This window comes from Triturus cristatus, chromosome 1_2, assembly GCF_964204655.1.
Source record: "Triturus cristatus chromosome 1_2, aTriCri1.1, whole genome shotgun sequence".
NCBI classification, from domain to species: Eukaryota; Metazoa; Chordata; class Amphibia; order Caudata; family Salamandridae; genus Triturus; species Triturus cristatus.
This window is the reverse complement of record NC_140580.1, coordinates 1,145,084,964-1,145,097,483: the sequence shown is the minus strand read 5'-3', so window position 1 is coordinate 1,145,097,483 and position 12,520 is coordinate 1,145,084,964. Positions and strand designations below refer to the sequence as shown.

At 45.8% G+C, this 12,520-nt stretch overlaps 1 protein-coding gene across 1 annotated transcript in view; it reads left to right on the top strand.

Annotated features, from left to right (window-relative positions):
- LOC146868883 (general transcription factor 3C polypeptide 4-like) overlaps window positions 1–12,520 on the top strand; it is a 51,482-nt gene that overhangs the window by 15,402 nt on the left and 23,560 nt on the right. Inside the window, exon 2 of the mRNA XM_085613913.1 lies at window positions 10,282–12,060. Coding sequence (XP_085470039.1) covers window positions 10,282–12,060 — 1,779 coding nt within the window. The remainder of the gene's footprint in view (window positions 1–10,281; window positions 12,061–12,520) is intronic.

Below are 12,520 nucleotides of genomic sequence, written 5' to 3'. Positions count from 1 at the left end.
ATATAATCATTTAGCTCTGTTACAGTGCAACTGCTTTCAAAGCGCCTCGAGACTGCGCGAATGTGGATGCAAGTGTTGCATGAAAATCAGGTCGTGTATCATAATCCACCCGTGAGGTATGCCAGCCACGGTACTAGGCTGTATATGTGGTAATGTGGTTGGACGGGGGGGGGGGGGTGCAAGTGGAGGGGTCATGCGGTGTTCAGACACACCAGGCCCATACAAAGGCAGCCGACGCAAGAAGGTCGACGGGGACACTGCAGACCATACACACGCTCCCCACCCGGTCAATATGAGAGGCCAGAACCCCTCATGCACAAAAACACACGTTGTGATTCTCACTCCGGTTAGCGAGGACGCAGAGAACGTTGAGGACATGTTCTTTCGGCATCAAGTAGTAGACTTGGTCACTACACAACACACTGCCCCCCAGAGGACAAAGTCCAGGGACAGACCACTGACGCGCACTCTGCCATTGGGTGACCACAGGGCTCAATAAGCCACACTAGCCAGTATCGCATGCAGAGTTCAATACCAGTACAGAACTGCCAATTAATTGACTCCGGGCCCAACATAAAAGGTGCCTCACATGTCCTAGAAGCAGGGCCCAGTGTTCAGGCGCAACGTGCCCTCTCTGCATCCCACACCCCGCCCTCCTCCCCATTCCTGCTTCCCGTCTTGCTGCGCAAGCAGCTGTGTGGACATGACGAGCATTGCCACATAAAATCCATAGGATGCATGGAATGTTAGTCTTTCCATCAATCGGTACATTAGTACCCAGAATATTTACATTGATCTGTTCCCCCCCCCCCCCCCCCCCTCAGGCCGCTTGGACTGCTAATGATGGGCTCCGTCCTCTTTCTCTTGCTACTCTTCCCTACATCCTTAACTCCAGCCTGTGCTCCTTTCTTCCATCTCTGCAGCCCCCAGCCCGAACAATCCCTTCCGTCCCACCCACTCAGCCTTTTTACCTCACAGCCTTTATATTACTGCACATAAAGTATATGATAGTTTACTACCCACTTACAAGATACCAAAAGCGAGACCTATTGGCTATGCCAATGGTTGTTATTTATATTTGTCACAAGATGTAGCTTCTTAAGAAAATACCGCTTCCATTGTCGCAGATCAACTTTCGGGCTAACAGTAGATGTTTCTGGAATGAAAGTGTCTTGCTGAGCGAATAGAATTTCTTTTTCTATGCATGGGCATGTTTCCGCTCTGAGCACTATCAAGAGTCCATTGCTTAAAGAAAGATGGCCCTCCTTAAAGTACCCTCTTAAAGTAAATATTAGCAGCAAAGTTCCTGCCCATGGAGCTCATGAGTCCTCAAGTCAAGTATCTGCCTCATCATCATGCCAGAAAACATCCATTGAATTTTGGCAAATAAATTGTCATGTGCTTGGGATTGGTAAAATGTGTTGCATGAAATTAATTGTGCAGTGATTAGCCTGAAGTGTTCAAGGCTTCAAGCTAAGCTTTGTGGCGTAGCTACTGTCTTCCATACCACAACCTATAGATGGCAAACTACATTGTTAGGAATAAAATGTAAAACATAAAGGTAGCTTTAAATTTGAGTAGTTATATCAGAAAAGTACAAAAACTTTGTTGCACTCGTGCAGTTTTGGCAGGTTAAGAGAAGGCTGCCCAATCCACATGATCTCAGGAGCTTCTCACTGCCGATCATATTCTCATCCCCTGAACAAAATTCTCATCCTGCACAACTCACTGGTACTACTCCTACCCTCAATAGCTCACATCTGGTCACATTTCGCTCTACTGTCCGCATCAGCACAAACACCTTCCAATTTATATGCAATTTTTTTACTCCCATCGTCACTCCATTTGCATCAAACCTGGTTCCCCGGCTCCCCAGTTAGCAGCTCTGGCCGTTACATCACATCCACACCCTTGCCATGTATCACTGCCAATTGCCCTGTTTGTCAGTAGGGCTCAAGATGTCCCTGCTTTTCATGTGTTCTTCTTGCTTGCCATCCCAACACTTTAGGCTCGCTACACCCTAACTGGCGGACCCTGGACACGCACCTGTTGCCAGCCTGGTACAATGCGGGCAAGTTTGGGATATTCCTGCACTACTGAGTCTTCTCTGTAACTTACTTTGGCTCCGAATAGTTTTGGTGGAACTGGGCAGGCGAGCACAAAGAGTACATAAACTTCATGAAACCATGCTGTTCCCCAGGGGCCACGTACGCTGACATTGCACCCGGCTTCACTGCAGTTATTCAACCTAGACATGTGGGCCAAGCTCTTCGAGACTGTGGGGTCCAAGTGACTGCGGTAAAGTAGTGCAGGAGGAATACAATAAACCAAAGCAATCTGGTTAGTGTGCTCACACTCCCAGCATCCACATACGTTTACAGTATGTAAATGCAAATATGAAAGGGGGCATTTTGCACAGCAATAAGAAGCATGCCGAAGAGTCAAGCATTTCATCATAAATCAGACTACATAACACAATATATAGTAATTGTACAGCTATTCAATACCTACCAACACAATACATAGGATAATGTGCTGCATACCTAAACGCTTATAAGGTTCCAAAGGTGAGACCTATTGGCTATGCCAATGCTTATTTCTTCTACCATCATTAACAACTGTGGCAGCAGACTTACCAACTTTCTGCTCATCAAGAAAAGATGCCGGTGTTGGGTAGGTCACACCTTCTGCAAGTCTGCATCAAACACTACCAGGCAAGCTCTGAGCTGGAACCCTCCAGGGAAAAGAAAGGAGGATGGCCAAGAAACACCTGGTGCTTAAGCCTCAAGGCAGACTGTAAGGAGATGAGTTGCACCTAGAGTCATATTCAAAGAAAAGACCAGGACCAAGATGGCTGGAGAGTCCTGGTTGATGGCCTATACCCCAGGAATCCCAGCATGGATTTGGATTACAATTTGCGTCTGAGCTCCTTTATTTATCCCTGCTGCCTCTGGAGTCTGTCAGCTGCTCTATATAATATATATATTTTTAAATAATCTCTCGCCACCTCCCATTCCACAAAAAAGATTCTTAATTCCACCTTCATGCACAAGCAGGGCTACCGCAACAGCTGAGTATGCTTCACCCTCCATACCACGAGCCCATTACCCCATACCACTTAAAAACTTAAGTCTAGTTAATATAGTCTAGTTAATGAAATGTAAACTCCTTGCCCTGTTTTGCATATTCTTCTCCCCCCCCCCCCTTCCCATTTGCAGCAGCCAGCTGCAGCCCAATGCTTACTTTTCTTACTTGACCTGTCCGCCAGAATACCACGCACGGCATCACATATGCTTTAAATTTAACAATCACATAAAAAAAGAATCCCACCCCCTTGGTCTACAAGTCACTATAGCTCATGTATCAAAGTATTTTATTCGTTTTGTTGACACTTTAATGAGCAGACGAAATATATTTTTTCCAAATTTAAAAAGTATGACCACTTAAGGTATATCCTGTTAAAAACCCTAAACAAATTTCAGTTTCTGCATATAACTTTTTTTAAAATGTGTAAATGCAAATACATTGGCTTAGTTGCGCAGGTTAGAAGACCAAATGTAATAATGTCTGTGATGCTACTTTACAATGAGAATTTAGAATGTTTTTATGTAAATAAAAATGCTGCGTATTTTAAAACCGGGCAGTTGCTTTTACGATGATGATTATTATTATTTTGACAACTTAAGTGCAAACCGCTACGTATGTTAAATCTTGGTCTTTCTTTGCTGTTTATCCTACCATATAATGGAATATCAGTTCGCCACCGCAGCCTTTCACCTTTCAATATTTTAACTCCTTATGGATTATGGTCATAAGTGTCAAAATTGTTCTCCAAAGCTTTTGTCTGAAATACTTCTAGGCACTAAATGAGAAGCCAGACATGTCAGTGATTTCATTTGGGCAGTAGCAGTGATGCATTGGAACATTTACATCGCCTGTCCCATGGGTCCGTGCAATGTACATCATCCATCTTTGTGGTTGGTTAACCCTTGTGCTAATGTTGAATGTTTTTGTTGCAATTTCAGCAGTCCCTACCCATGATTTTGACCTCTGCTGTTGTTTATCACAACTTCACCCGTCCTTGTCAGGGCATCCCAGTGTTCAGTGTTTCTTATTCACCATTAGTGGATCGTGCTCCAGAGTTTTCAGTCTGCCTTGACCACTGCATTGTTGAAACTGTCCACTGATATCTTCACTGTATTATTTTAAAATGCCTTTAAGTATGGTTGACGTACCATTCTCTGTCCAGTAATAAGAGTAGAGTGCTTATTGCCAAAGGACCTCGCATGTTTTCAGACTGAGTGGTATTGCTTTTTCTGGTGCTAAATTGGTGCTGAGGTGGTGGTACGCTGATGCCGAGGTGGTGGTACACTGAGGTGGCGCTGCGCTGGTACTCTGGGTGCGGAGGTGAGGTTGCGCTGGTGCGGAGGTGAGGTTGCCCTGGTGCGGAGGTGAGGTTACCCTGGTGGTGCACTGATGTTGAGGTGGTGCTGCTCTGTTCCTGAGGAGGTGCTGCATTGGTGTTGAGTTGTGATGTGGTGGCGCCAAGATGATGCTTGTGTGGCGCCGCCAAGGTGATGCGTTAGCGCTTTGATGATGCTTGTGTGGCGCCGAGGTGATGCCGCCAAGGTGATGCGTTAGCGCTGTGATGATGCTATGTTGGCGCTGTGCTGAGGTGATGCTGCTTTAGCCCTGGTGGTGCATTGATGCAGAGATGGTGCTGTGCTGAGGTGATGCTGCGTTGGTGCTGGTGGTGCATTGATGCAGAGATGGTGCTGTGCTGAGGTGGTGCTTTGGTGGTGTTGTGCTGATGCGGAGTCATGCTGAGGGGGTGGTGCTGAGCCGGTGCTCAGGTGGTGCTTTGCTGAGGTGATTTGCTGATGCTGAGTTGGTGCTGCAGTGGTGATGGTTCACTGATGCGGGGGTGTTTTGCTGGTGCTTAGATGGTGCTCAGTGATGCTGAGATGGTGTTGAGTAATACTAAGAGGGTGCTAAGATGCTTTGGTGGTGGTGCTGAAGTCATGCTGCGCTAATGATGTAGTGCAAGGCTTTAACAATCCACTCCACTTTGAGCAAGTTTTGGTGAGCTGATAACAAGCGTTCTGCTCACAAAGTGAATATGCACTAAAGATGCCTTTAAATCTTATGTTGTCACATTTGCTAGGCTTTCCGAGACCGAGGTCAAAACTCTGTTTGTCTTCCTACGTTTACTTTTCTTTCTGTGACTGAAGAGAACTGAAAATTGCACACTGCAAAACATGTCAAATGAAAGGCTGTACGATGTCATGCTTATTTTCTAACACAGCAGTGAAATGGACAATAAGTGAGCTGTTCAAACATGTCAAATATATTTCACTAGTTATGAAGACACATTATTGTAATTCTGTGGTGGAAAAAAGATTTTGATAGGATCAAAACAATTCGGAACACTTGGTGATGTGAAAAATTTAAATATTTTTGCTGAAACTCAATTTCCAAACGTGTATGCGCTATATAGTTTTATCAGTAAAGCTACATGTTAGTGGGAATGTTTTGTGGCCATTTCAATGGAAAATGTGCTGTCTGTAAATGACATTGCACTACTACATCATGCTTTCATACTTTATTTATGAAAAGTGAGTTTTTAAACATGGACTACCAAATATTCCTGCCCAGATGACAATGCTATTAGTGAACTGAGAGGCAAGCCAGGGATCATGTGTACCCTATATGTGGGCTTAATTCTTATTGTACATGGAGCAAACGTTCATTCTAGTAACGTTTTTTTGTACAGCAGAAATAGTGAACTTGCATACCTGAAGATGCTCTCTTCTGTGATAATGAAGAATAAGGCGGTTCCTTAAGACCATATATTTGCCTAGGAAGGTATTGATTTTTGGAGCCCTGTGGTGCTGCATTGGTGCAGACGTTGTACTGCACTCGGGCTGAGTTGGTGCTGTGCTGGTACACGTAGGTGGGGCTCTGATGCTGGGGTGTTGCTGCGCTGGGGCTGGTGTGGTGGTGCCCAGGTGCTGCTGAGTGATACTGAGGTAGTGGTGCTGAGTGACACTGAATGGTGCTGAGGTGGTGATGCACTGATGCCGATGTGGTGTTGCACTGTCTACTTGCAGGTTATATTGTTAAATAACCTCACATGAAATGCCGTGTGTGGAGAGCACAAGGAGGCATCCCTTGATCTTGGTTTTATTTCACCAATGATTGAAACCTAAAAGCTAGCATCAAAAGTTGAAAGCGTGCAACTTAAAGCTGCTTCATTTTCATACAGCGGAGCAATAATGGCATGCTTACCTCCTTTAATCAGATCCAAATACTCACGCTGTTGAAAGCACTATGTAAATAGGATGATCCTACTGTTAAACTACACTTCCATTAAGTAAGTATGTTTAAGGTTTGGGCATTTGCCCTAATGAAACCAAAAATGTTATAGGATGACAGACAAAATAGCTTCCCACTGAAAAAGCACTTGTGCAAGCAAAGACTGTGAAAAACAAGATAAGGACATTATTTGCAGCCCTTGGCTGAGCGCATTCGGAAAGCCAAAACAAGCTCAAACAAAAAAGTAGTGCGCCGCTACTAACTTATATGGCCAATAGTGAAGGGATCCATGTAACGGTGCCAGACTCCAGGGCATCACCACAACAGCAAGGAGAGACAAATGTAAACTGTTCACCAACCAAAGCAACGGAATTTCGAAAGGCACATTAAGGAACGAATCGAAACGGATGGGCGTGCTGAAAGTCCTTATGGTAGATACAGCATGCCTCGAGAGACAGCACATGTGCTGCCTAGGCGAGGCATAAAAACTGGTCAGTTGCCAAGATTGGAACCTCTAACATGCAGGTTGCTCACAGACTTTAGCCACAGGTGTTAACCCTCTTCCAGCTGAAAGGCATAATCAACAGTACTTACAATCAGTGTTGTAAACCTTCCCTAAAAACTTAGTTTTGTGCACTCACAAGGTTGAGTCTCCAAATTCTTCTCTGCACACACAATCTCAAATCGAAACTGCTAATTAACTGACTTGGGAGATAGACTGATAGAAATGAGTAGCCCAGGAGCATGGAAGTCTTCCTTCACAGTGGAGGAGGGAGTCCACTTAAAGTGTAGGTAAAACGGATAGTTCTTTCGTGCCAGACCTTCCAGTAAGCTGTCCACACTGATCTAATTGGTCAGTGATAACCTCTCAACAATATGCAGTCACACTCTTAATGAGCCAATGTATTTATAATCCCGCCTATTCACCCAAACTGCTGTTAACTAGACTTGTACGCGCCAGTACATTAATTGCAGTGAAATTGCTATGCTCTAGAATTAGAATGATGCTCATTTAATCTTCTTGCAGACTTTTTTGCTCTTCAAATCACCAAACAATTAAAACCCAAGGTAAGTGCTTCTACTATACAAAGTGTTCTTCAGCTGTGAATGATTGATTACAAAGTAGATATGTGAGCTGGAATGTTTATATACATTTGTAAAAGTGCTCAATCACCCACGAGTATTCTGGCACTGTGCAGGTGTGCGAGCCTAGCCCCGAAAGTGGTGTAGGGGGTTAGTCCAAGACCCAGGTCTTAAGCTTCTTGTGGAACTAAAAAGAGGAGGAGACTGTTTTGTGGGAGGTTGTTCCACTCTTTAGGAGCTATGTAAAAGAACGCTTCTCGGGCTCTGTTCCTGTGTATGTATGGAGGCATGTGCAAGTAGAAGTCTGTCTTAGTAGAGGTGCCTGACTGGTTGATGGAAGGAGATGTGGCTGATCAATTGGGCCGAGTGGGCCCGTATTGTGGAGTGCTTTGAGCCACTTGAGTTCCCTTAGGTGTGGTGTGATGTGTGTATTGCGTGTGAGGTTTAGGATGAGTCTTCTAGATGGTTTGCAGTCCAGGTGGCTACTTCAGATATACAGTTGGTGAACTTGTCCTAGTGTTGGGATTTTTGCCAAGAGGGGCCATGTTGGTTGCGTGCCATCGACGTAGAAGATGCTGATGGTCAAAGGGGTCATGTAGGTGTGTAAGAGGGTGGGGCTGAGTGAGCCTTAAAGTACTCCGCAGACTAGTTCTCTGGCTTTTGAGCAATAGGGAGCCAGGTTGACTACCTGAGTTCTCCCTGTTGGGAAATTGCAGACCCAGCAGAGGGCGTGTCCTTGAGTACCAGTCTTGTGGTGTTGTCTGATGCTCATAGGGTGTGCAACTGTGTCAAACGCTGTGACTAGGTCCAATTGGTTGAGGGCTGTGGTTTCTCTTTTCTCTAGGATCTGTAGGTGTTTGTTGCTGCGATTAAGGCCATTTCCGTGCTGTGGTTTGGTCTGAATCCAGACTGAGTCGGCAAGGTGATGTGTGAGGCACCTGTTGATGGCTTTTTCAAGGACCTTTCTAGGTAGGGTAGGAGGGGTGATTCCCTTGATGGTTCAGAGCTTTGGTGCGTCAGCTGAGGGTTTCTTCTATCAAGCGGTGAAAACTGCTTATTTCCAGTCTTTTGCGAAGATGAAGCGTCAATGGTGGTGTCTAGCAGATGGGAGAAGAGTCCTTTGCTAAAGGCTTGGTGGGGGCCTGAGTCTGAGGGGCCTCCAGAGTGGGTGGACTTCCTTGTTACAGGGATCTCCTGTGTGGTGATGGCTTTCACGTGGTCGTAGTCTGTTTCTCTTGCTTTGAGATTGATGTGGTCCTATTGAGGTCTAAGTTGGCATACATGGCTGTGATTGTTTTTGAAAAAATTGTTGCAGAGGTCTTTGTAGGCGGAATGTTGCCTGCGATTGCGGGCATGGTGAAAGCTCTGATGAAGGAGAATATTTCCTTGTTGCTGTTGGTACCGGTGTTAATGTGTTCTGCAAGGACTGATCACTCTGTTTTCCGGATTTGCTGGTGGTAGGGTCTCTGGGCTGACTTGAAGGCCTCTTTGTCTTTGGTGTTGTGGCTCCTTCTCCACTTACCTCCCAGTTGCTTGCAGTGCCTTTTCGTCATCCTGAGTTCTTAAGTGTACCAGCTAGCCTGTGTTCGTGTTATTGCTGTTTATGCAGTGCTTCAGTGGGACCAAGGTGTCTGTGCAGGTGCAGATCCAGGCATTGCAGTTCTTGATATTGTCCATTAGGGTGCTGTTTATTTCGGGACAGTGCTCTGAGAGAGTGGAAACCCATAACTTCTCGGACGTTCCCTCTGTGACCGCTAAGTCCCAAGGTGGTGGGTCTATTATGGTGTGGGATGGTGACTTTGAAGCTGATGATGGCGTAGTTAGCCCAGGTGATGGGTGTAGGTTTGTGGACCGTGATGTTGCTGAGGGTGGAGAAGATCCACGGGGTGTTTAGCAGTGTGGTGTGTCCAGTGGCATGCTGGGCGAGACCGCGCTTGTCAAGGCTTTCGAGGAGGAAAGTCAAATGAGGTCTGTGCTGTCGTATAAGTGAAAGTTTAGGTTCCCAGGCAGGATGTAGGTGCTGGTGTTGATTTATGGGCAAGGTGAAGTCTGTGATGTTATTGGCAAAGTTGGTGCGGGGTCCTGGTTGTCTGTATATGAGCTTTCCGCAGAGGTCGAAGTTGGATGTGGCTTGTAACTTGTAGAGGTGCTCCATGTAGCAGGTAGTAGTGTCCACGAAAGTAGTGCAGCTGAAGGAGTCTTTGAATATAATGGCGACTACTCCTCCGGGCTTGTGTGTACACCTTTTGTGACTATTTTGTAGCTGTTGGGGATAGTTGCGGCAATGGCTTGTATTTTTTCATGAAGAAGAGTGTTTAGGGCAGCAGGTCTCGTATATCTGTAGTGTGGTTGCTCATTGAGCAGGTATTGAGGAGCATGCACATGAATGTGGAGATGTGAGAAGGTAGTGGCTGGTTGGATTTTGCAAGGGGAGGTTGGGGTTGGTGTTTGAGGAGGCGGAGTGCAAGAGAATCTGCTGGCGATGCAGGTGAAGGCTCCTATGTTGTGTGGCACAGTGCAGCAGCACTGAGAGAGCAGCGGCCGGGCCGGAGAGTGGTAGTGGTGGGTCAGTGTGAGACTAAGGATCGAGGTGCTAGGGGCAGGTGGGCTTGTCTTTGGCACTTCCACACTGTGAAACTTGGACGAGCTGCTGTTCTGGATTGTTCCCAGTTTAGACTTGCTTAGCACAGTTTAAACGTTTCATGTTCGTTTCATGTTAGTAACTGTTCTGCAAGTGTCTTTTGCTTTGTTATAAAATACCTGTTTTATACAACCCTACAAAACTGCAAGTAAATAATGGCAGTGCTTAAGAAAACCAAATGGCTATTTGCAAACATTATTAGTATTTTGTGGATCCCTCACTAATGACGTGGTTTCTTTCAGGTCGGCATAAAAGATGAAGTGGAAGAATGTAAACAAAAATTTGCCAGCTCCAGCGATCCAACAGTCAGCCAGACTTTCATGCTGGACAGAGTGTTCAACCCAGAAGGGAAATCCTTACCATCCATGCGAGGATTCAAGTACACCAGCTGGTCCCCAATGGGCTGCGATGCCAATGGGCGATGTCTTTTAGCAGCGCTGACTTTAGACAATAGACTGACCGTTCAAGCCAATCTGAACAGATTGCAGTGGGTCCAGCTGGTGGATCTGACTGAGCTGTATGGTGATCGGCTCTACGAAGCCAACTTCAAACTCTGCAAAGGGGACATCCCGAAAGGAGAACTTGGGGACTTTGCAGAATTTCAGAGGCGTCACAGCATGCAGACTCCAGTGCGCATGGAGTGGTCTGGTATCTGTACAACTCAGCAGGTGAACCACAACAATCAATGTCGTGATGTCGGCTCTGTACTTTTGGCAGTCCTCTTCGAGAATGGAAACATTGCAGTCTGGCAGTTTCAGCTTCCCTTTGTAGGTAAAGAATCTATCACTTCCTGCAATACTATTGAATCTGGAATTAATGCTCCTAGTGTCTTATCCTGGTGGGAATACGAGCATTGTAACCGTAAAATGAGTGGACTAATAGTAGGAAGCAGCCATGGACCAGTTAAAATCCTTCCTGTCAACCTGAAAGCAGTCAAAGGCTACTTCACACTGAGGCAGCCGGTGGTGCTTTGGCAAGATGCCGACCAGATGCCAGTGCACACCATTCAATGCCTCCCTTTGTACCACCCCTACCAGAAATGCAACTGCAGCCTGGTGGTGGCTGCTCGAGGGCCCTATGTCTTCTGGTGCCTCCTCCTAATCACCAAAGTAGGTTTAAATGTTCATAACTCCCACGTTACTGGACTTCATTCGTTACCTATAGTTTCAATGACTGCTGACAAGCAGAACGGCACAGTTTACACCTGCTCAGGCGACGCAAAAGTGCGGCAGCTAATCCCCATATTCACTGATGTGGCGCTGAGGTTTGAACACCAGTTGATCAAGGTGAATGACATCTTCGGCTCCGTAAAAACTCACGGTATTGCTGTCAGCCCATGCGGAGCCTACCTGGCCTGCATCACCACTGAGGGCATGAACAATGGTCTTCATCCTGTTAACAAGACGTACCAAGTTCAGTTCATTATGCTAAAAACATTTGAGGAAGCAGCGGCACAGCTTCTTGAGTCCCCTGTCCAAAATTTGTTCAAACAGGTGGATCTGACAGACATAGTGCGATGGAAGATTTTAAAAGACAGACAAATCCCTCAGTTCTTACATGAAGCCTTAGATAAAAAGATAGAGGATGGGGCTGCATACTTTTGGCGTTTGAGGTTGTTCCTGCTGAGAATATATTGCCAGTCATTAAAGAAATCTCCCTCAGAAGCTCCTTGGAGGCCATCGCACAATGAAACTAAAGTCCTGATAACCGATACTGGTGCAGAGGAGAGCAAAGTTTCTGAGGAACAGGAAAGCGAAAAGGCAGAAGGAGAGACCTCTTTAGAGTCAACAGATATAGCTCCTTCAAGTGAAGCTGAAGTACAGGAAATGATGGAGGAGAAGCTTTTGGAGACACAAGGGAAGATTGAAGCAGTGGAAATGCATTTGACTCGCGAGCGCATGAAACGTGTCCTGGGAGAGGTGTACATGCACACATGGATTGTTGAGAACACCAGCATTCCAACTAGAGGAGTCTGCGACTTCCTGACCTCTGATGAGGAGCACGATGACCGCACCGCTCGGGTAAGGAGAATGGCAAAGCTAAACTGCAAATTCAGTTTTACTGGGTAGTCTTGCTTAATGAAGTGTACTAATTTGATTCTTATTACAAATAAACTAACCCTAGCCTTCCAGTCCCAAGATCACATTTCTCTCCCTCCTGAAGGCTGAACTCTTAAGATCCTTAAAAGTCCATCGCTTTAGCCAGTGGACATGTACATTTTCGTAAATGGTGGCGTTCCAGTTCTACTTCCCAGGATCTAAAATGTTGGTCATGACTACAATATTTCTGTACCTTTCTGTTACCTTCCTCACCTCCACCCTCATCACAGAATTGAACAGGGAGGTACTTTCACTCTTGTGGTAAAACAAGCTGAGTAGTACGTCACAAATGGAAATGGTCTGAAGCATGACTGACTGCTCCTGGATTTCATACCAGAGTCAGCCACGGTATGTATAGTGCCAGGATGAAGTGGCAATTGGG